General features: G+C 40.9%; 1 protein-coding gene across 1 annotated transcript in view; it reads right to left on the bottom strand.

Moving 5' to 3' along the window:
* The window catches only part of LOC124277183 (A-kinase anchor protein 9-like), a 119,382-nt gene that overhangs the window by 45,636 nt on the left and 47,301 nt on the right, over positions 1-26,445 (bottom strand). The window contains exons 5-7 of the mRNA XM_046712853.1: positions 3,542-3,641; positions 2,429-3,103; positions 623-715 (exon numbers count right to left, since the gene is read on the bottom strand). Coding sequence (XP_046568809.1) covers positions 623-715; positions 2,429-3,103; positions 3,542-3,641 — 868 coding nt within the window. The remainder of the gene's footprint in view (positions 1-622; positions 716-2,428; positions 3,104-3,541; positions 3,642-26,445) is intronic.

The raw sequence follows: 26,445 nt of genomic DNA, 5'->3' as shown, positions 1-26,445 counted from the left end.
ATTTTTTCTCTATGCTGTCAACTGAGGAGCACCTGTTTGGTGTAAGACTGGGTGTTGCTTTGTACACAACAGGCTGACGGAAATGTGCTGGAATGATTTGCTCATTTCGAATGACATACATTCCAGAAACAAAAAACTATTTAACATTGAACAATACCCAAGTTTGACCAAGACAACTGCAAATGATTTGTGTACGAAGCTCCAGAATCCATGAAGAGACAATACAAATGGTCACATGACTGCAGAAGCAACATAAGAAATGTTTTTTTTCTACCTCAGAACAAATCAATCTTTTTTCTGAAAAATTCAACTTATAAGAAAATCAACTTTACTTATAACAACACAATTAAAAGAATGACTATGTTTGAACATGTTTTCCTTTTCTGAGGTAAAATTCAAAATCAGTGCAGGAAAACACACATAAATATTACAATTAGTTCAACATAAAAGGGGATTTACATGCAGAACTAAAATCATGAATCAAACATACATTACAAAATTCCAAGCGAACAGATGCGCATTAACATTACAAAATTGATAAACAATTAGTGTCACTGATTTATTCCTAAACTGACTACAAGAACAATTGCTGTGAAATTAGAACCCTGACTGATATACTTGCCTCGTATTTAGTTCCCTTGGGGTCAGGACTGACAGGGGTGGAAGCTAGGGAGTGGGCCCTGTTAACTGCACTCATCTCAGAACTGCGGGCCATCTACAAAGTACCACAGGGACTCCTAAGTCAGCGCTATGTGGTCACACTTTAAAGTACCTTCCATAAATAAACTAGAAACCAGAAATGGGCTTAAGACATTGCCCATTGTAAGGAATTGAACCCAGGTCTTTGGTGTGATGAGCGAACACTTAACCACTAGGCTACCTTACTGCCCTTTACAAAAATGATAAGTAGGTCATTTCTCATTGTGTTACTGTCCATATTTTTACTGTGGGTGTTTTGATTCCGCTCACTAGACTTTGAATCCATAGAAAAGTTGTCGTTAGGCACTGTAGCTTACCTTCAGTTAGGCTCATAAAATATATCAGTGAAAATAAACATCCAAATTTGTTTACATTTTTTTTATCAGCCCATCTCAATTTTGGAATAGAGAGCAATGATAAACTTGCAAAATACAAACTATGCCCTGATTTGTCCACATTTTCAAAACTACCATAAACATTATATATTCCTGAATATTGTTGATTTCTGATTCAAATTACAGAACAGATCTACATGGACCTTAAATGTCTGAAAAATATTAAAAAACTCATATCATTGTAACAAGAAATGTCCAATTTCAACATCAGGCAGAAAAAAACAAGTGACTGTCATCAACACCCGACAGCTGATATTGATTGCAGGTATTCTCGTTTGCTTCATCATATGTTCATGCACCTGCTGTGACTGGCAGGGTACAACTATTGCTCATCAGCCTTAACTGACTGACTGACTGAGTGAGTTTTGTTTTACGCCGCTTTTAGCAATATTCCAGCAAGATCACGGCGGGGGACACCAGAAATGGGCTCACACATTGTACCCATGTGGGGATTCGAACCGGGGTCTTCGGCGTGACGAGCCAACGCTTTAACCACTAGGCTACCCCACCACCCATCAGCCTTAACACCCTGGGTGGAATATGGGGCACTGAAAATGTCCATTTTTAAAGTAATACAAATGACAAGAGTACATAAATATCGGTGATAATTAATAGAGGTTAACCACTTTGGTATGAGTATTTTGAACATATGCAGCACTGATGAATAAATGACTTTACATGTAAATAAATGCATTCAAACAAAGACTCATATGATTCAAACTGAAAAGACAAAACTAACTCTTTTACTAAAGTTTGACAAAAACGCCACATAATGTCGTATGTGACAAATGATACATGATAGTCCACACTGTAAGGATTTGGCAAAAGTGGGCGGGTCTATTTGGTCAAGAGGTAGTTGAAGGGAAAGGGTACCACATGGGGACAGTTCAATAGGGAGTTGTCAAGGGTTAGATCCCTTATCACTGAGTTACATGTACAATGAAGGTAATACAGGAGACAGTGGTGTGATGCAGGGTACATAGACAGAAGCATATCATACAGGATGAACGACACTGATACACAAGACAGTGAAATTGAAATAAAATTGATCATGCAATTAGAAAATTTAAGAAAAGAAATCAGTGAAAAATATTTAAGAGATGATAAAACATTACATGCACTTCCTTAGCAGGATATTGTTTTAAAATACTTAATGTTGCAAATGAAAATAGAATTCTTTCATATCGTTCATCTGAAAACTACAATAATTAACTACAAGATGATCTGAGAAATTTATTACAAAGCTATCATGCCATGGGCTTCATTGCTTGAAAGACAATAAACATTATGGATCTTGTTTGTAGAACACAGCAATCAACACTGCCAATACTTACTTTAAGTTCATCAGTTTCATTGCTCTCTGTCTCATCAGTGCTCATGGTTTCACTGGCGCCATCGTCCTGCACTTTGGACAACATGTCCCCCGACCCATCATCCCGGGGGAGGGACAGCTGGGTGGGGAAGTCCTTCATGCTGGTCGACCTCTCCCGATGTTGCCGGGCGCGCTCTGCAGCAGAGAGATTCTTCCTCTGTGGCCGGTCATCAAAGGAACTGCGTCTGTTGGAGTGGGCGGTAGCAGACGACACTGGAGTGGATGTAGCTCCTGGATAGGGTTTGGGTAGGAGGAGTGCTGGGGAGCGGTTGACACGAGGTAGGGTGAAATAAGGGTTACTCGTGTATTTCGAATCTGACAGGATCTTCGAATGACCAGAGATGTTGTACAGACTGTTATTTTTGCTGACATAGTCAAGACGATCACCTGATCGACTGAGGAATCGTGACGACACCAAATCACTATCAACCTTTTTGTCCTCTGAAGACAAGTCGTGTAAGCTGCTACTCTTACGTAAGCCGTCCTGGTAGTTCTTGTCATACTTGTGCTTCAGACTACGAACCCCCTTAAATGTGGAAAATGTTGGCATATCCGACTTTCCCTTCACCTTCTCAACCTCGAATCTCCCCTTGAGGATATCCTTGCCATCTTCGCCCTTTTTGTTAGATCCCTCAGGCTGCAGGAGAAACGGTTAGCTTTGCCATTCCAAACATATTATCTGCATGTTTGAGTAGGTCAAACACCATTAATACATGCTACTTCATAGTCAGAAAGATTACCAACTCTCTGAAGTACCATCAACACAGATCTGGAGTAAACCAAAAAATAAAGAAGACAGAAAGATTTCTGAACCATTATACCAAGAAAATCTTGAAACATCTTAGAAAATGTCCCCTACCTTCTCTGAACCTTCAAGAATCTAGAATGGTAAATATTAGAGTCAGAAGAGTTAGAGTTTCGCATTCATCATTAATAGATACTCTTGCACATTTTCAAATTGACAACATTAAGGGGAGGTAAGCAAGTGTTGGCTGGGTCAGATGAGGTTGTAGTATTAGCGGGTATACAGCTCTGGGTCAGTAGATGACATCAAGAGGGTAGATGCTTAACTCACCTGCACGTTTTCCTTATTGCACAGGCCTAGTGTGGACTTCCGCCGTGGTTTCAAAATTGCATTCATGGATCTAGGAAACTCGATAAGGACGTCATACCACCTGAAAAATAAATATGTTGGTTAGCAACAGAACAAGTGAACTGGTGTTATCTTTATTTGCATTTGTTGTCGAATGCCACACTCAAACAGCTTATGATGGCAGCCTGTAAATAATCAAAGAGTGGACCAGACTATCAACTGATTGATATAGTGAACAACAATTCATGCAATACACACACATTTATCGAAGTGTTAAGAGGTTCATAAGTGATGCTCTTGAAATCAGCTCTCATTTGAGCAAAGTAATAAATAAAACCATGGGGTTATTGTCAAACTCAGTGATATTCGTTTCATGCCAAATTCACAATGTCACATACAGCTGATTCCAAGGATTCTTGTCCCGATTACCAGCACAGTCCTAAAGATCTAACAAGGACCACAACTCTGTCAAATATCAATTCTCAAGAGTTCTGAACTAAATAGGAGGTGAGGTGAAATGGGGTTTAACGTCGCACTTAAGAATATTTCACTCATATGACAATGTGTATGCATGTGTATGTGCAGCTGCATGTACTAGACCAGGCTTTTGCTGGTTTTATAGTGCTAACTCACTGAGATACCATGCCACAGTTAAGCATGAATACCCTACTCAGACACATTATACTGACTCCGAGCCGACCAGTCCTTGTTGTACCCATTAATGCCGAGCGCCAGGCAGGGACCAACAAGTACCATATTTTAACATCTTTTGGTTTGGCGCAGCTGGGGATCCGGGCGGACGCTCTAAGCACTATACCACGGAGGCGGTGAACTAAATAGGAACACATTACCCTAATGTCACATTAACCATAATGTCATATGCATAATGTCATCCTTGTTAAAAAAAAAAGGTGTGAATTATTGATTCTCAGGGCATTGTTTCAGACTTGTTGCCTCTAATGATGTATGCCTCTGAGAACCCTTGTGCACACTGAAACCTAAAGAAGAATGGACAGAGGAAGCCAACTGTGCCAGGGGAAAATACAGTTTATGAATCATACAAGACAGTGTTTGTCATGTGAATCTTCACAGGTGCAGAGCAAGCACTTACACCTGAATCCTCAACCTTCCCATCAAATCCTACTCTGGTATACTACTTCTATAAGGGATTATCCTTTCACAGTCCACTTGATAACACACCACTAGATTGTCAGTCATCATGATCATGACACATTACATACACAATATAAACCTATATTTACATACTTCTGACAGCTTACTTAATATCCTTACAAGCACCTGCAGTAAATCTATCCCAGCTTAATACCTTTACTCCATATGATAAACAGACAAAGTCTTGGGTTTCTCTGTATCAGATTAAGTTTCAATCCTCAAAGAGCCAAACTGACAGGTTTTAGTAACATACACTAATTATGGTATAATATTCTGGGTTTTCAGGTATGAATGGGGAGACCCTTCTCAAATTGATTACTTAAAACAACATACATTGATTACATTGAAACAACATATTCACATGGGAGGAAACAGCTGATGTAGACATTTAACATTTTCATCAAATCCTAAACTCTTGTACGCATGGTGCTGAAAGACCATGAGTCTTATTATGTCTGGCAAATGTTTCAATAGCTTTAAGGGATTAGTATATTTCGTTATGATTGCTGTCCACATGCGAAAAGGAGAATTGATGGTACAAGTAACGATTTATGATTTTGTGGTACTAGACATCAACACAAAGCAATCATATTCCTGAGACGATCGTATCGCCCATATTTTACAATACTAACGGTTAGTGTCTGAATATATGAACTTATAATAGAAACAAATGATTTAAAAAAAATAGAAAATGAGTCCAAGTGAGATGGGTGATTCAGAACCTGAAGCTGAGGAAACCTAGACTTGCTTCGTATAAACTTTTAAGACTGGGCAGATGGGGAAATTATTGTGGTTCACAGACTGAGACAGACTATTACTTTACCCTAGGCTTATAACAGTCGTATCGCAACAATCAGTTTGAGACCAGTGACTATCACCCTAGGCTTATAACAGTCGTATCTCAACTATCACCCTGAGGCAGTTTGAGACCAGTGACTATCACCCTAGGCTTATAACAGTTGTATCTCAACAATCAGTTTGAGACCAGTGACTATCACCCTAGGCTTATAACAGTCGTATCGCAACAATCAGTTTGAGACCAGTGACTATCACCCTAGGCTTATAACAGTCGTATCTCAACAATCAGTTTGAGACCAGTGACTATCACCCTAGGCTTATAACAGTGTATCTCAACAATCAGTTTGAGACCAGTGACTATCACCCTAGGCTTATAACAGTCGTATCGCAACAATCAGTTTGAGACCAGTGACTATCACCCTAGGCTTATAACAGTTGTATCGCAACAATCAGTTTGAGACCAGTGACTATCACCCTAGGCTTATAACAGTCGTATCGCTCGCCAACAATCAGTTTGAGACCAGTGACTATCACCCTAGGCTTATAACAGTTGTATCGCAACAATCAGTTTGAGACCAGTGACTATCACCCTAGGCTTATAACAGTTGTATCGCAACAATCAGTTTGAGACCAGTGACTATCACCCTAGGCTTATAACAGTTGTATCGCAACAATCAGTTTGAGACCAGTGACTATCACCCTAGGCTTATAACAGTCGTATCGCAACAATCAGTTTGAGACCAGTGACTATCACCCTAGGCTTATAACAGTCGTATCGCAACAATCAGTTTGAGACCAGTGACTATCACCCTAGGCTTATAACAGTCGTATCGCAACAATCAGTTTGAGACCAGTGACTATACCCTAGGCTTATAACAGTTGTATCGCAACAATCTAGGCTTATAACAGTTGTATCGCTTATAACAATCAGTTTGAGACCAGTGACTATCACCCTAGGCTTATAACAGTTGTATCGCAACAATCAGTTTGAGACCAGTGACTATCACCCTAGGCTTATAACAGTCGATATCTCAACAATCAGTTTGAGACCAGTGACTATCACCCAATCAGTTTTGATATCACCCTAGGTAACGTATCGCAACAATCAGTTTGAGACCAGTGACTATCACCCTAGGGCTTATAACAGTCGTATCGCAACAATCAGTTTGAGACCAGTGACTATCACCCTAGGCTTATAACAGTCGTATCGCAACAATCAGTTTGAGACCAGTGACTATCACCCTAGGCTTATAACAGTTGTATCTCAACAATCAGTTTGAGACCAGTGACTATCACCCTATAACAGTTGTATCTCAACAATCAGTTTGAGACCAGTGACTATCACCCTAGGCTTATAACAGTTGTATCGCAACAATCAGTTTGAGACCAGTGACTATCACCCTAGGCTTATAACAGTCGTATCGCAACAACAATCAGTTTGAGACCAGTGACTATCACCCTAGGCTTATAACAGTCGTGTATCGCAACAATCAGTTTGAGACCAGTGACTATCACCCTAGGCTTATAACAGTCTATCAGATCGCAACAATCAGTTTGAGACCAGTGACTATCACCCTAGGCTTATAACAGTTGTATCGCAACAATCAGTTTGAGACCAGTGACTATCACCCTAGGCTTATAACAGTCAGTTGTATCTCAACAATCAGTTTGAGACCAGTGACTATCACCCTAGGCTTTATAACAGTTGTATCTCAACAATCAGTTTGAGACCAGTGACTATCACCCTAGTGACTATCACCCTAGGCTTATAACAGTCGTAGTGACTATCACCCTAGGCTTATAACAGTCATATCAACAATCAGTTTGAGACCAGTGACTAGTGACTATCACCCTAGGCTTATAACAGTTGTATCTCAACAATCAGTTTGAGACCAGTGACTATCACCCTAGGCTTATAACAGTTGTATCGCAACAATCAGTTTGAGACCAGTGACTATCACCCTAGGCTTATAACAGTTGTATCGCAACAATCAGTTTGAGACCAGTGACTATCACTGTCAGTTTTGCTGACTACTCACAAGGCTTAGGAGGTACTCAGTTTGGACAAGTGTAGGCTGGGTATCAACATTCACCGTCAGAATCAGTTTGAGACAAGTTAACTGTGGTTGCTGCACACCTACTGGGGTCCATTCACCGTCAGGATCCTCAAGTTAATCACACCTACAGTTACCAGGTCTGTGTTTCCCAAGGGCCTACTCTGTGTGTTGAACAGTAGACCATGCATGTCAGTTATGAGCCTGTTACATCCCATGGTCAAGAATGCCATCGTTGTATTGGTTGCAACAGTTATTAAAACCATGAATCACATTCACACAGGAAATAGCTGTACAACAACTGGAGGAAACTAGAACACACATTAACCTAGAAGATTCTGGGTGTCAATAACCCAGGCATTAACTTCACACTAAAATATCACATAAATATTCTTTTCAGTGTATATTGTTTTTGCCAATTCATCTTTTTTGTGGTATTAAACTCTGTTATCATTGGCTACAATGTTACACATTCTTATAAAACATGGACAAGATTTATGGTGGCACTAGCCCTAAGCCAACCCGATGTCCTATTTATATGGTTTATGTGTCCAGGTGTGTGTGCAGCATTCCATAATATTATCACACACTTCCTTCACATCGTAAATCACTCACTCACAATATGTAATCACAATGACGGTACAAGCTGGGTCTTTAGCACCAGTGCTGTATAATCATTGCCTTTCAGGGCTTACAAAACCAGTCGATTCCCTGCAACACGAGTACAATACCTGCCTCACTTTATGTACTGGTGCCTCTCCATTGATAGAACATAACTACAACAGTCGTATTACATAATAGCTGTTTCCTGTAGATGTGGTTTCTATAGTCACTGTGTCATACGTTAGAATATACACCATACATCAGGGAATAAAGCAATCCCTATTAGACACACAGGTAATATTGTTGAGTTATACAAGACTGAATGTAACCCATCCAACCAATCTTATCAGGGCATTCATAGTTGTCCACACCCATATTATATCATACCTATGTCAGACATGTCCCATTTTTTAGAAATTGAAAATATGTTTCTGAAAAATGGAGTCAGTATGTAACAAAATCAAGTAATCCATCACTGAAATGTTAAAGTTTTCTTTTCTTTTTTGCAGTGAAGGATCTTCATACAGATTTCCTGTTACAATTTTTTTTCTGAATTGGAGATTGCCTAAATGTATTTATATTTTGAGCCTTTTTTAAACAAGTTACTTATTGAGAAGTTTGTGTTCCTGTATTCCAAAGTAAAATATTTCACACATTTCTGCACTGTATCAATTCCTATAGCTGTGACAGGAACTGGCTTCAGGAAGCAACTCATGACCCTACAGGTAAATCAGAATGTTGAAACATTACTGCTGAAAACAAGTTGAAAACACCCAATTCTTTATTGCTACAAAAGTTACTCTGCCATATCATTGTTCAAGGTAGTAAATATACGAGGCAAGATGATAAGTCAACTCGCCCAGTTTTATTACTCTGACCCGAAAAACATATCTCCCCACTTCCATATAACTCTAATCCTGGCTGCCCCCCTGAGGGGGTATGTGTGGTGGTATCTCCCTGACCCTGGTCTCATGTACGTGGGTAGCTCATGACCTGGAATATTGTAGCCTGGACCGGCTTGTGTAGATGCAGCACTCATGTTGATTAAGTACTCATTGCTACACAAGGATCCCACAGAGATAACAGTAGGAGCTTTGATGCATCTTATATCTTAATGGCTTAGATGGGAACCATTAAACTTGGATAATTATATAGATAGTGTACAGCTGCACTGAACTTTAGGACAATGTTGTCCTTGTGGTCTGCATGATAGTTCAAGCATATGGTAATGTTATTAATGTAATGCAAACCAATTTCATATAGATCACAGATCAGAGACAGTATTTCAAAACTAAATAGTATTTGATTAAAGAGTGAATGAGTGAGTGAGTAACTATTCAAGCAGCATTCCTGCCATATCTGATGAACAGAATAGGCCTCTGTATATGATACTGATGTGGGGAATGCTTCAACTTCAAATGACAAGTGACCAATAATTACTGCCAGGCTGATTCCACGGGCTGTATAGCAGTCCTTTCAACTAGTGACTTTTCCCTAGATTAATTCAACAGCAACGAATTCCACAAACTGAAGAGGCCTGTATCAAACTAAGACAAAGAAATGTGTCACATCTTACTTACATCTTCCATACTATCATCCCACTAAAAACACAAACATATTTATACCCATCCTCGAGGAAACCTATCCATCTTTAAAAAAAATTAAATATTATTCACGCCAAAGTTATTCATTGCACACTTCTTGCGAGAAAAGGCTGAGCAATGATATACATGCTGACTAACACTAACACAGAAGAAACAGTGATTCAGTAGACAGCTTGGACCATCTGCCAGGGACATCAGCATAAATACAAGACACAACCACGGAAAGGTAATACCTGAACCTTCAATAAAAACTTGCAAAACAATTATGAAAGCTTTGACACACCGCTAAAAATTCCTAATTGCAGTATCTTGTCATGAGAAAACTGTAAAAAGTCGGAGACTGAATGCTGAAGGCAGACGGTATATATCTGCAGAGAGCATCGGATGTCAGACGAGATCGTCCATATTGAGTGCCCTGTTCATTGATGACGGTTTGTTTCTGCATGGATGCCGACTCACGTTAACACGATCATCGGTATCACAAGTGTATTTTTACATCTCAGCAAATGATGCCGCACATATGATTACAGCTATTTGTCAATGTCTACCATAACTGTTACTTGCGATATTGTTTTGGTGTTGGATGTTCTCAAAATACAGTTCTGGTACTGTGCTTAACATGCTGTCATCATCATTAACATTCATCCTTCGGTAATGTCAGTATCTTCCAGGTCACACAACTGCAGTCTTCAGACATCTGACAGTGCCAACTCCTGTTCACAGATTCAACTGCTTCATACAGATGTGTAAAAGGGAGGAAGGATTCTACGTGGATTTTAAGTGAGTTGGATGAGCGAGTGAGTGAGTGAGTGAGTGAGTGAGCATGCCAAGGAACTGCTCTAACCACTGGGCTACCAACGCCATCCCTCAAATGACTGAATGTATGGTATGTTTCAATAAAGTGGCAAATCCATTTCAGTATACCTTTCAAAAACTTAAAAATATATGTAGCTTTTTCTCTCATATTTAGCTGTTGGACCAACTACCCACATCAGCCCATTGATATACTGCACTTAGAACCCATATATTGGACTTTTACATAAATTACTGCAATGGAACTCTTGGGTATTTCTTGAACTACAAAGACTCACATAGAGTATTACTGCATTAAATCCATTTGATATACTGTTGTAGAATGTATACCGGTAACTATGGAATGCATGAAAAGTCATTCGGAACATTTTAAAGCTTGCAATGTCAAAAGCATTTGCAGAAAGATTCTCTTATGAATGTTGAGGCTTCTGATACAGCCTTATTCACAAAGGAGAAACTGGCTGGAAATCAAAAATGCTTATAAATTAAGATTTAAAACTGCTTGCAAAATACATTTGAAGAGATGTGTGTGCATACATGTTCAGGTTTGTTGTTATATAAATACTATTCAGAGAAAGAGTTTTAACCACTGATGTCTAACGACCACACAATTAATGCATTGATTGCTTTAAATAACAAAAAATCAGTTTTCCTAAAATACAGGGCTAATTTGTTCATTGAAAAATTACGATAACTGAAATATTTTAAGCGTTAATGTGTTATTTTTGACAGTATATCAATATTTCAATGAAGGAAGTTTACAGACTGAAGCTCTGTCTATAAAAGATGACTGTGGTTCCAGTAAATAAACCCATGGCAGTAAATGTCAACCCCCGACGGCTATTTATCTTCTCAATGAATACAGATGACCTCAAATATTGAACCATCTACAAGGCCCAAAACCAACACAAAGTACAACTTATGAAAGGGACCTTTCAAGCTCAGTTCAACACTCTAGTATCCACTTGACAGATCACAAACGACCTGAATTGTACCCGCAACAAAACTGCTTTACTCTCCATCAACAGCCACAGTCACGTATGAAAGTGAGCAGTGGTACGTGAAGGGAATGAAGTGAGCCAACACAGGTAAATCCCATCTACATCGGGCACCCTTATACTCGATGCTTCTTCCCCATACCTCCCTGCTACCTGCTTCATGTATTGCTGTTCTTCTTGCAGTATACTGAATATTCAGAGACTGGATAGCAACCATGGGCATTTCGGGACCGTTCATAATTTATGGCTAGGGGGGTGATGATGATTTTAAGGGGGGGTCACCCATTTTGTTCTGGGGAGATAGGATGGTCATCAATTTTGTACACGTTTTTAAGGGGTGTCAGCAATTTTGTACATACAAATATTTTAAACTTATGCTTTAAAAATATGGAAAGTGGAGGGGGGTCATTGACTTTGTATATGACATGCAGGGGGTCACTTATTTTGTACATAAATTTTAGGGGTCATTCACATTGTACATGCCTCTCCATAAAAATCATCATCACCCCCCAAGCCATAAATTATGAACGGTCCCTTAATGGTCATGCAAAACATGGAAAAGATGGTGTGGCACACTCTAAGTAAAAGTACCTATTCAGTGGTGGGCAAACAGACTCATATTTCAAACAAAGTCACGACACCATGAGTTACATGTGCATTAATGTGGGGCTGGACCAAAGCCCTCAAGAGACTGGTTGGTTGGTTGGTTGTATAACGTCACACTCAGCAATATTCCAGCTATGTGGCGGCGGTCTGTAATTAATCGAGTCTGGACGAGGCTATCCAGTGATCAACAGCATGAACATCAATCTACACAACTGGTATACAATGGCATATGTCAACCAAGTCAGCAAGCCTGACTACTAAATCCTGTTTGTCCAGAATGGCAAAATATGGTCAGCACTAATGAATATATTGGTTTTTCTTCTTTTTTTTTAAGCACACAAAATACCTAGCATTTTACAGATATTACAATAGCATTCCCCTCAGAACATGACTATGCCTTCACTCTCCAGTTTAGTCAATCTTCTGTTGTAATGAGGCTGCCCACGAGGCGAGTCCAACCAATCTGTTGACCACAGAAGCTCATACCAGTCCACTGTGTGTCTGAATAGGGCCTCACTTGTCCTCAGTATTGATGTACAGAAACCCACCAACAATACGTCTACATGAATCAATTGTGCCAAGTTAATAACAAGGTTCATTCAGTAAACATGAACTTAAAATGGAATGTCAGAAGGTACTTATCCACAGAATTATATAATACAGTTAACCACCATTGTGCTAAAGTTGAAATAAATAAATAAATAAATAGGTGAGGTGAGGTGAGGTGAAATGGGGCTTAACATTGTACTTAAGAACATTTCGCTCATATGACGATGTGAATGTGTGTATATGTGTGGCTGCTTGTACTAGCCCAGACTTATGCTGGTTTTACAGTGCTAGTCCACTGAGATACCATGCCGCAGTGAAGCATGAATACCCACTCAGACACATTATACTGACTCCGAGCCGACCAGTCCTTGTTGTACCCATTAATGCCGAGCGCCAGGCAGGGACCAACAAGTACCATATTTTAACGTCTTTTGGTATGACGCGGCCGGGGATCAAACCAGCGATCTTCCTCTCTCCGGGCGGACGCTCTAAACACTACACCTATGTATTTCAGAGAGGGGGGTTCTATTCCACACATGGGTACATTGTGTCAAGCCCATTTCTGGTGATTGATATTGCAAACAACGATTTATGCCATCAGTATACAATGACTTGCAACCAACCACGTAACAGGAACTGACCACGTCATCCATTAGGTTGCATCTTATAGTCAGCATTGGTTGCTAGGGACCTATCCTTATCTCCAAGGGTACACTTATATATTATCAATAAATTTAGTAAAGGTTTCATAATTATTTGTTTAAAAATGTGACTGCACAGTAAAAGCAATATTTACTGGAAGTCAATTCAGTTGAAAATTTTGATTGTACTTCCTTATCAAATCTCATTTGATTGTATCCTATTTCAGTGTCTCAGGTCAGGGCAAGGAGCAAAGATCGATAAAATATGATTTACTTTCAAAACCACATTATCCTGTATATATTGCCTTCATGTTAACAACACAAAATCCTTGTGCCCCATGTGTGGGTTTAAATCCCCTGATCAATGTCTTCACCAGCGAACAACACAGACACATAAGACAGGTATTATCAGAGCAGCGATTGAAATTGATCACACGTCCATACACACTTGACAATGCCTCAGACTCTATCATTACCACTCAAAATACTACTTGCCCTAAACCTGACATTCCCCTCACAGAAACACCCTACCAAATACACGAATGTCTCTTGCTGTTCCAGCCCCCATTCCACACTGATTATCTCACGTTTTAGATGCAGCTAAGATATCGGTTCAAAACACACACTGAGACCTTTTATTATGGAGATTATTAGAAGCAACGCTTTCAGGCATAAAAATTATCTGTGGTGTTTAAGCAAGTATTGGAAAAAGTCCAGAATGTCACAAAGACCTTTCAGGGTGTTCCGTGTAGATAGGAGATACACCACAGCGTAGTACTGTTTTGCACACATCACCAGACAAGTAGTTTACCAGACCTGCCGTGATGACATTGTTTTATCCTTATATGCTTGTGTAGATGATTACTGCGTAGCAATGAACCTCAATCTCCTCAAACAAGCAAATTACCTTATCTTGTTGTATACATACATATGCTACTCAAAAGGAGTTACAAAATCCCTGATTCATTCATATCACTATAGTTGATCCACCACGACAGATAACCTTGTAATATGAATTCATCAAGTGATCTTCAGCTTCTTACATACACTACTGCAAAAGAAGTTTAAGAACCTAATTCATTCTTATCACTATAGTTGATCCACCACGACAGATAACCTTGTAATATGAATTTATCAAGTGCTCTTAAGCTTTTCTTGAGTAGTATATATAGTTACAAGGCTTAAACCTGAACTGAATCAAGTGCAATTGATGGACTTCCTCATTTATACTCTAGTGCACTTAACTGTGATGTGGCAATGACACTTACAACACTGATTCAAATGTGTTGATCAGTTTAGTATCTGGCCCAAAACATCATTTTTACACGAAAATCTGAAAACCATCACAAATATTGATTAGCTGCATTTTATGTTTTAAGATTAAACACAAAATCAATCCTGATGCAGAATGAAAATGTGGTTTAAATATACTATCCGATATTTGCTAAGGTCCAAAATCGTCATCTTGAATGAAAGTATTGGTCCTCAGCAAATTTTGAGTGGTATGTGTTTGTTGTCATGCAAGAACTGATCAGATGACGTTAAGTTGGCAGCCAAACACAAAGTGTCATTGACCCTGTTCTGTGAAGGTCAAATGTCTTTGAATGATTTTTTGTTTTGTTTTAGCAAGACAGCCACAAACCAACTTTCATTCTTCTCAGATGATTCCGACTTGTTGCACATGCCTAAACATCGATGTTTACCTGTGCCCACCTTGCAGCACATCATCTCACACTTAGTTGCACGATCGTTAACCTGCACGGACACCTTCATGCACGTTAATTTACCTGCCTGCACATTTTGACGTATGTACATGGAGCCATGTGCACACGTCAATGCTTGCCGCAGTTGTTGTGCAAGATGCTGAGGTAGACTTGTGTAAATTTCACACCCTACGTTTAGCTACCATGACATTTCAGCATCCTAGTGTTGAAGTCAGCGTGTACCTATAGCATCCTGTACGCTGAGGTTCACACCACTATCCAATATTACACCCCCAGCAGGAGGCCAGATTGTGAAGCACTCATGCAACGACAAGCTAAAGTGTACATGTTCATGGCTTTCCTTAATGACTTATATAAGCTTTTCTGCACCATATCATACTAAAAAACGATACATAAATATCAATTTGTCACAATGACTAGCAATTCTGAAGCAGTTCTCGCTGAGGTAAAGTGCCACGAAACTCTATATCTCCACATCAATGGACTTGTGTTTTTTGAGGTTCACTGACATCTGCTGTATAGTATTGCACACATGACACAATGCTTCTTTACGTCCATAGTGAGAAGATACACAAATACGCCTACAGTATCTATTACCTTGCGCAGCCTTAACTTCAATGAAACCTTTCAAGTCAGTTTCACATTGAAAAAAAACAACAGTTTCTTGAGTGCACAATGACTTAACATACCTATCTGAGTTTCTCAGACATGCTGTCTTTGTTTGATCACACACTTTTCATGATCAAACACAGACAGCAGAAGGGAAGGCCATGCAGAAGTTTAAAGATGTTCATATTGTTCTTCCTCCTGTATTGTGTGTACCCTTCCCTGTTTCTGACAGCTGTGCACTTAAACATCTCGCACTTAGATCGCACTTCAACTTCCCTCCCCTCTGTTCCTACTCTGCATCCCCCCCACAACCCAGCCTTCCTTTCCTCTGTACCTCCTCAATCCCTACAACCCACCTTCCCATAGTTCTGTTTCTGCTCTGAGCCCCCCAAATTCAATCTCTCTTCCCTCTATTCCTGCTCAGCCACACAATTCAGCCTCCCTTCAATCTTACTCCTGCTCAGCTTTGCCATTCAGACTCCCTTCGACAAATCCTGCTCAGCTTTGCCATTCAGACTCCCTTCGATCTTTTTCCTGCTCAGCTTTGCCATTCAGACTCCCTTCAATCTTACTCCTGCTCAGCTTTGCCATTCAGACTCCATTTGACCAATCCTGCTCAGCTTTGCCATTCAGCCTCCCTTCGATCTTATTCCTGCTCAGCTTTGCCATTCAGACTTCCTTCAATCTTACTCCTGCTCAGCTTTGCCATTCAGACTCCATTTGACCAATCCTGCTCAGCTTTGCCATTCAGCCTCCCTTCGATCTTATTCCTGCTCAGCTTTGCCATTCAGCCTCCCTTCAATCTTACTCCTGCTCAGCTTTGCCATTCAGACTCCCTTCGACCAATCCTGCTCAGCTTTGCCATTCAGCCTCTTCCTCTCTATTCCTGCTCAGCTTTGCCATTCAGCCTCCATTTCAATCTTACTTCCTGACTCAATCCATTCAGACTCTCAAGCTTTGACCTTCCTCTGCCATTCAGCCAGCCTTCCATCTTATTCCTACTCAGCCACACAATTCAGCCTCCATTTGATCTATTCCTGCACTGCCACACAATTCCTCCATTCCCCTTCTATTCCTAAAGGTTAGCCTCCCTTCCTCTGTTCCCCCTCTATTCCTAAAGGTTAGCCCCCTCTGTCTGTTCCTGTTCTTGCTTCAGCCTCCTCTGTCCCTCTCTATCCCTAAAGGTTAGCCTCCTTCCTCTGTTCCTTCCTACCCCTGTTGTTAGCCTCCCTTCCTCTGTTCCCCCTATATTCCTAAAGGTTAGCCTCCCTTCCTCTGTTCCCCCTCTATTCCTAAAGGTTAGCCCCCTCTGTCTGTTCCTGTTCTTGCTTCAGCCTCCTCTGTCCCTCTCTATCCCTAAAGGTTAGCCTCCCTTCCTCTGTTCCCCCTCTATTCCTAAAGGTTAGCCTCCCTTCCTCTGTTCCCCCTCTATTCCTAAAGGTTAGCCTCCCTTCCTCTGTTCCCCTCTATTCCTAAAAGGTTAGCCCCTCTGTCTGTTCCTGTTCTTGCTTCAGCCTCCTCTGTCCCTCTCTACCCCTAAAGGTTAGCCTCCCTTCCTCTGTTCCCTCTCTACCCCTAAAGGTTAGCCTCCCTTCCTCTGTTCCTCTCTATCCCTAAAGGTTAGCCTCCCTTCCTCTGTCCCTCTCTACCCCTAAAGGTTAGCCTCCCTTCCTCTGTTCCTCTCTCTGTACCTCTCTACCCTAAGGTTAGCCTCCCCTTCCTCTGTTCCTCTCTGTTAGCCTCTCCTTCCTCCCCCTAAAGGTTAGCCTCCTCTTCCTCTGTTTCCTCTCTTCTCCCTAAAGGTTAGCCTCCCTTCCTCTGTTCCTCTCACCCCTTAAGGTTAGCCTCCCTTCCTCTGTTCCCTCTAGCCTTCCCTCCTCTGTCCCCTCCTAAAGGTTAGCCTCCCTTCCTCTGTCCTCTCTATCCCTAAAGGTTAGCCTCCCTTCCTCTGTCCCTCTCTACCCCTAAAGGTTAGCCTCCCTTCCTCTGTTCCTCTCTACCCCTAAAGGTTAGCCTCCCTTCCTCTGTTCCCCCTCTATTCCTAAAGGTTAGCCCCCCTCTGCCTGTTCCTGTTCTTGCTTCAGCCTCCTCTGTCCCTCTCTACCCCTAAAGGTTAGCCTCCCTTCCTCTGTTCCTCTCTACCCCTAAAGGTTAGCCTCCCTTCCTCTGTTCCCCCTCTATTCCTAAAGGTTAGCCCCCCTCTGTCTGTTCCTGTTCTTGCTTCAGCCTCCTCTGTCCCTCTCTATCCCCAACAGTTCAAATTGCATTTATAAGTGCCTATACACAATAGACACTTATTATCCTTATTATGATAGGCTAAGTTCTTTGTCCCTTTAAACTCTTTCACTTATAGCAGCTTGAATATGTACTGAGCCCACTATAAGTTCGGTCGAGCGTTGCACCTCATCCCCTGACTTGCAGCCGCAGGTTGTCTGGGCTGCTACCTGTTGCACCAGCAGACACTGCACTCTGCAGCTGTTGCACACGCAATCAATGCACGCTATCAAACTCACATTAACTTGTGACAGCAATCACAGAGGCTCCAACCACACAGACTACAGATAATGAGGCTCTCATTTAGATGCATGTTCACAGATAAAGATGTAACAGGAAACAACTTCTACGGTTGTATAATCTTTACAATATACGAAAATGTGTCGCATCACCACTGTGGTGCATAAAATTTCAAAAGAAACTTGCGATTAAAGTTCATAATTTCTTCTGAGCTTAATTGACAAGTTGACAAAACTATGTGTTTTGAAAAAATATTTCAGGCTTGTGCTAACAAGCTAATATGATCAGCCTACTACATGCAACAAATAGTTCTTCATCTTCAGAGAGCACTATCATTACTCACACAAGAGTAGAGGTAGATGACGGAGATGTTACATCTTGCCCTACAAGGGGGAGCCAGTGCCAACTGCACAAACAACATGAATCACATACAGGGAAGGAGAATACCAAGGCTGTATGGCTATGGAAGCAGATGCCTGTCACTGCTAATGAGACCGGAGATGAGGGCCTAACGAGACAGGAATGGGGCATCACAAAAAATAAGGGAGGTGATTCAGCTAGGGAAAGTGAAATTTCTTTAATGACATCAATTAGAGTATAATTAGTTTCAAGGCTGACATGTCCAAAACTATAATGAGTGCGTGAGTTTAGTTCTATGACGCACTCAGCAATATTCCAGCTATATGACGGCAGTCTGTAAATAATCGAGTCTGGACCAGACAATCCAGTGATCAACAGCATGAGCATCGATCTATGCAACTGGGATATGATGACATGTGTCAACCAAGTCAGTGAGCCTGACCACACGATCCTGTTAGTTGCCTCTTACGACAAGCATGGGTTACTAAAGATCAATTCTAACCTGGATCTTCATAGGTACTATAATTAGAACAACAATAATGATAATAATAATCATCATCACAACAAGCACAGGATGATGGGGGCCTATTCTGACATGGAATCCTCAGAGGTATTCATGTCAATCAATGTTTCTTTAATGCTGCTCTCAGCAATATTCCAGCAAAACAAATCTGGACCAGATAATCCAGTGATCAACAACATGAGCACCCATCTACGCAATCAGGTGAGGTGAAATTGGGTTTTACGTCGTGCTTGAGAATATTTCGCTCATATGACGACGTGCATGCGTGTGTATGTGTATGTGCGGCTGCTTGTACTAGCCCAGACTTAAGCTGATTTTAAAGTGCTAGCCCACTGAGATACCATGCCGCAGTGAAGCATGAATACCCCACTCAGACACATTATACTGACTCCGAGCCGACCAGTCCTTGTTGTACCCATTAATGCTGAGCGCCAGGCAGGGATCAACAAGTACCATATTTTAACGTGTTTTGGTATGACGCGGCCGGGGATCGAACCCGTGACCTTCCGCTCTCCAGGCGGACGCTCTAACCACAACACCACGGAGGCGGTCTACGCAATCAGGATACAATGACATGTGTCAACCAAGTCAGCAAGCTTGACCTCCTGATCCCATTAGTCGCCTCTGACGCCAAAATGGATTACTGAAGACCAATTGTTACCCGGATCTTCAAGGGTTTATGTCAATCATGAGACACTGTGGACCTTTCTAACCTGGTGTCCAGATGGATTTACATCAGTCCATGGGTACTGCGGACATATTCTGACTTGGAGTGAGTGAGTTTAGCAATAGTTCAGCAATATCACAGCAGAGGACACCAGAGATGGGCTTCAGAGATTGTACCCATGTGGGGAATCAAACCCAGGTCTCCGATGTGACGATCAAACGCTTTAACCACTAGGCTACCCCACTGCCCCATTCACAATATCAATCACAAGATTGTAATGTAATGTTTTTTGGGCTGTTTCACTATTATTAAATGACCCTTATGACATCCAGTGATGAAGATGATACTAGTGATACACATGCCAAGCTAACTTGATCTCTGACGATGGCTACCCCACCGGCCCTTCTAACTGGAACCCCCAGAGGTACAGGGCTAACTATTGTAAGCCCAGGGGGTACAATTAATGAGAAATAGCAGGACTTTTTGAAGGTGAGGCAGGTGCAATGACTGCACTGTGCTCTCTGGAACCAGCCACTGGAGCAATGGAGTATTCTGTGTCACTCCTGCATACATCCACTCAAAAATACATTTCACTTTTGGTGTCTGAACTTAGCTTGTTTGCTTTCCAAATGTACCAAGATGAGATTATTTCATCTGTAAAACACACAAAGAACAGTTGTGGAGCAAAAGGAACTAAGCGTTTTGCAAACCTTATCTGATTTATTCAGCAACAGAAACAGCATGAAACACATGTGAATCTTCAATATTTTTTGTTTGCTTGTGCTTTCCTTCACCATCTAAAATAGCACACTGTCTGCACCATCTAAACCTCTGTGACACAAAGCACCATGTAACACTCTGGATTGAAACAGACACCAGTGGAAACAATACAACATTAAGTACAGGGACACGTAAGAATGTGAGTCTAAAATGTAGACTATACGTAGGTAATCCCTACCAGCATGAAGTAGCCTCAGTGTGGATGACTCAACTCCACAAACTAGACACAAACAAAGCTGCCTTTAGACCCAAACAAAACACTGTCTTAAGATGAAGGATGAAGTTAGTCATCATGGTCTGACACGAATACATAGGAAGATGTCAAGGAAACTTAGGAGTAGGTCCATAGGGCTGGGATTGGGTTTGTGTAAAGGGTAAAGGGCAAGGCTGTATTCAGATGGGTTTAGGTAGAAGGCTGAGTTGGTGTTGGGGAAGGTGAACAAAGTTTGGATAAAGGGGTTGAGAAAATGAAATAGGTTTGGGGTGAAGGCAGGGGGAGATAGAAGAGCTTGGATAAAGAAAGGTGTTGGGGGAAAGTCAAGAGGTGGAGGCATGGATGTTTTAGGTGAGAGAAGGAAGGGGTTTGAATTAGGAGATAAACATCATGTGTTGGCCAATTTCCAGGTGTTATTGAGTATTTGAAGCATAGGAATTCATTTGGAACTGATGGCGTCAGCCGGAGGTTTCAAATGAAATATTCCTGTGCTTCAAATACTCAATAACACCCAGAAATTGGCCAACACATGATGTTTATCGACATTGTAAACACAAAAGTAAACCAAAAGGTCCACACACATTTTTGTGTCTGCACACATTACATTGAGTATGGGTACAGCAGTGAAATGTCATCAACCGGCCGTTTCAGCTGTCTCTCATGGTAGCATCTGTAACTGCTCATTTGTGACGTCATTTGGACTTTACGTCACAATATGATTTTAATGACGTCATCACAGCTGACGACGTAACAATACAATGGTGTGAGCTTATGCTTGTATGTATTAATACGAGTAAATGTCCGGGAATTGAATACCATTTGATCACGTTTTTCAACCAATCAGATTAAAGAACACAGTGACTTTTTTGGTTTACAATGTTGGACAGAATTTAGATATAGGAAGAAGTAGCATAAAGGGAGAGCGCTAAGTAATGGATGGAAGAAGCTAAGGGTTGGGGAAAGATGAAAAGTCAGGGAACAAATAGACTGACTGACTGAGTTTGGTTTTCCACGCCTCTTTAGCAATATATTCCAGCAACATCACAGCAGAGGACACCAGAGATGGGCTTCAGACATTGTACCCATGTGGGGAATCAAACCCAGGTCTCGATGCATGATGAGCAAACGCTTTAACCACTAGGCTACCCCACTGCCCCATTCACAATATCAATCACAAGATTGTAATGTAATGTTTTTTGGGCTGTTTCACTATTATTAAATGACCCTTATGACATCCAGTGATGAAGATGATACTAGTGATACACATGCCAAGCTAACTTGATCTCTGACGATGGCTACCCCACCGCCCCTTCTAACTGGAACCCCCAGAGGTACAGGGCTAACTATTGTAAGCCCAGGGGGTACAATTAATGAGAAATAGCAGGACTTTTTGAAGGTGAGGCAGGTGCAATGACTGCACTGTGCTCTCTGGAACCAGCCACTGGAGCAATGGAGTATTCTGTGTCACTCCTGCATACATCCACTCAAAAATACATTTCACTTTTTGGTGTCTGAACTTAGCTTGTTTGCTTTCCAAATGTACCAAGATGAGATTATTTCATCTGTAAACACACAAAGAACAGTTGTGGAGCAAAAAGGAACTAAGCGTTTTGCAAACCTTATCTGATTTATTCAGCAACAGAAACAGCATGAAACACATGTGAATCTTCAATATTTTTTGTTTGCTTGTGCTTTCCTTCACCATCTAAAATAGCACACTGTCTGCACCATCTAAACCTCTGTGACACAAAGCACCATGTAACACTCTGGATTGAAACAGACACCAGTGGAAACAATACAACATTAAGTACAGGGACACGTAAGAATGTGAGTCTAAAATGTAGACTATACGTAGGTAATCCCTACCAGCATGAAGTAGCCTCAGTGTGGATGACTCAACTCCACAAACTAGACACAAACAAAGCTGCCTTTAGACCCAAACAAAACACTGTCTTAAGATGAAGGATGAAGTTAGTCATCATGGTCTGACACGAATACATAGGAAGATGTCAAGGAAACTTAGGAGTAGGTCCATAGGGCTGGGATTGGGTTTGTGTAAAGGGTAAAGGGCAAGGCTGTATTCAGATGGGTTTAGGTAGAAGGCTGAGTTGGTGTTGGGGAAGGTGAACAAAGTTTGGATAAAGGGGTTGAGAAAATGAAATAGGTTTGGGGTGAAGGCAGGGGGAGATAGAAGAGCTTGGATAAAGAAAGGTGTTGGGGGAAAGTCAAGAGGTGGAGGCATGGATGTTTTAGGTGAGAGAAGGAAGGGGTTTGAATTAGGAGATAAACATCATGTGTTGGCCAATTTCCAGGTGTTATTGAGTATTTGAAGCATAGGAATTCATTTGGAACTGATGGCGTCAGCCGGAGGTTTCAAATGAAATATTCCCGTGCTTCAAATACTCAATAACACCCAGAAAATTGGCCAACACATGATGTTTATCGACATTGTAAACACAAAAGTAAACCAAAAGGTCCACACACATTTTTGTGTCTGCACACATTACATTGAGTATGGGTACAGCAGTGAAATGTCATCAACCGGCCGTTTCAGCTGTCTCTCATGGTAGCATCTGTAACTGCTCATTTGTGACGTCATTTGGACTTTACGTCACAATTTGATTTTAATGACGTCATCACAGCTGACGACGTAACAATACAATGGTGTGAGCGATGCTTGTATGTATTAATACGCAGCAAATGTCCGGGAATTGAATACCATTTGATCACGTTTTTCAACCAATCAGATTAAAGAACACAGTGACTTTTGGTTTACAATGTTGGACAGAATTTAGATATAGGAAGAAGTAGCATAAAGGGAGAGCGCTAAGTAATGGATTGAAGAAGCTAAGGGTTGGGGAAAGATGAAAAAGTCAGGGAACAAATAGACTGACTGACTGACTGAGTTTGGTTTTACGCCGCTTTTAGCAATATTCCAGCAACATCACGGTGGGGGACACCAGAAATGGGCTTCACACATTGTACCCATGTGGGGATTCGAACCCGGGTCTTCGGCATGATGAGCCAACGCTTTAACCACTAGGCTACCCCACCGCCCGGGAACAAATAGAAGTGGTATGGAAGAGATTGAAGGGGTTGGGCTTATGGAGGCTATTCAGAAGAGACAAGTCAAGGATTTGGGGATAGTGAAAGTAATCTGCTGATAATGATAGTTATGATCCTGACATGACTAAGGGTATCTTCCATCTAATGTAATGTCTTACACAAATGCAGTTGCACAGCAATTTTGTTAGATGTCCCAAATCCCCATCTATACAAGTCTCTGCCTCATGACAACAAATACCACTGTTATATCGGCTGTCATGCCCCAGTAGGGATGAGGCATTGTATTCTGATTGTGTTCTGATTGTGTTCTGATTGTGTTGTCTTCTAATGCGTCATCATCTGTTTGTGTCACTGTTCAGTTTGTGCTGCTGTGTCTAGGGGCACAAACAATCCTTCCTAGTTCACATAGGACAATAGGACAATAGTGTTATTTATCATGAATGACATACTCTGTACTGTTTGACCCATAATGTACAACAATGCACAGGTTATGCTCCAACCTCATTTCGTAATGTTGTTTTCTTCAGTAAAATGTATCACTAGTTACATATTTGAAATATTTGACAACATGACTCAATAACGTCTACATTTTATAAGTTTCCCGAGATTTGGAAGAGAAAACTCATACAATCAACATTCAAACATGCTGTAAACCCATTAGCTCCACCAAAGTAAACAACACGACAATAACCACAACCTACTGACCCTTTGTCGAAGGAAACTGCAGTCTCAACAAAGATAAAGTTTGAATTTTAAAAGCTGATAAAAATTCAACTGTCACTCTGTCCCAAGTACTTTTTGCTAGTGGGGTGTGAAAATGTTGATACAGAAAATCAAACAAACAGGTAATGCATTCAACTAGGTTATCAGAGAGATTGATAAAAGCTGGTCCCCTGCAGTGTTTGCCCCCCTAAAAACAGTGAGTGGATTTGTGGGAGATTCTGTACATCCAGACCACAGGGCATGTGCGATGTGATCACAGTCAGGCTTTGAAGTGATCTCGATGGGAGGGTTTCTATCACCGACAAGTAAATTGATAATAGACTATCAGCCATGCATCACTACACCTTACAAAGTGTTTTCTTGTCAACTGACGTATTTTGAATTTGAATTTGATGTATCGATAAGGCGCATGTGTGTATGGGGTGTGTGGAGGTTGGAGGGGTGTGGGGGTGGAGAGGGTTGTGGGTGTATCTGACTGTGTCAACCAGCACTTGACCTTCCACTGTTTTTTCTTGTCAACTGACTTAATTTGAATTTGAATAAGGCGCATATGTGTAATAAATACTGATCAGGATATACCATAAAACTGACCCAAAACTGGAGGACACCCAAAATTTCTGCCATAACAAAACCATACCCTCAAAACAAAACCTTAGACATATAAAGTCCTACTCCAACAAAATGCTATACCCATCAGAGCAAAATCCTGCTTTCCACACTCACCCCTACTTCCCTACCCAGCTCTACCCCCATGATAACACCTTACTCCCTAAATAATAACAACCCAAAAACCAACCCTACTCCATGTTTATTTTCGATTTCTGTTTTCATCTTGGAAACCAACATGGATGAACTTGTTTCTTTTACCTTCAGAAACTGACAATATTTAAATATCCATGCACAGATCTTAAAGTAGTTACATCAAACATAATTAATTTTAAAATTTGATTTACTTATTATTTTGTTGTTTCCGATTGTACTCAGCAATGTTCCAGCCACCAGCCAATCCAGTGATTGACATAATGAGCAACCATTCACGCCATTACTAGCCCTAACTACCTGATCCATTAATGACTGCTGGGGACCGACACTAAACCCTCTTCTCCACAGGGCGACAGTTAATGCAATAATAATTCTCGATAAAAATGAGGGCGCATCCAGCTGATTTACAGTCAAAAACATGTCTTCAAACGCAGTTCATGAAATCCACATCCAACTTTCCCATGCTCTGTGATCAAAACAATTTCTAAAGCAACCTAGCCATGAACCCAGCAGGTCCATTAAATACGTCCACCATGCATGACAGACACAAAGTGTGTACGCCTCAACTTCTTAGTCCTCAACTAAACACAGAATCAATTATACAGGCCATCAGAATAAAAATATTGCAGCACGTTCGGCAGAGAACGCATTCACTACAACACAACACTATTACCCGGTTGTGAAAACAAAAACACTAATGTTGTAAATATGTTTGGTACTTTATCAAAACTAATGTGTGACAAGCATATGAACCCTACAGTTTCAATTATACAGATCTGAATAAAACTATTCAAACATGTTCAGCAGAATACAGTATGGCAATCTGTTGTCACTGACGTTCTTCTAATGTTCATTGTAACAACAGAAAAACTTCCGAAACCAATGAGTAATTATTAAAATATGTTTGGTATTTTATCCAAACTCATCTGAGACAAAGATATTTACCCTACTGTTCATGTTCGTCTTCAAGTTCTTATTTAACTGTTCATTCAGTCTGATAGGTGATAATTCTTATCTTGGTATCAGTATCAATTTCAATGATAAACTACTAACCTGGTTAAATTAATAACTTCATCAAAAAACTATGGAAACAGTAGAGTCAGAG

Source organism: Haliotis rubra, unplaced genomic scaffold, assembly GCF_003918875.1.
Source record: "Haliotis rubra isolate DU_JTF1 unplaced genomic scaffold, ASM391887v1 Scf219, whole genome shotgun sequence".
NCBI lineage: Eukaryota > Metazoa > Mollusca > Gastropoda > Lepetellida > Haliotidae > Haliotis > Haliotis rubra.
This window is presented reverse-complemented; position numbering and strand designations above follow the sequence as displayed.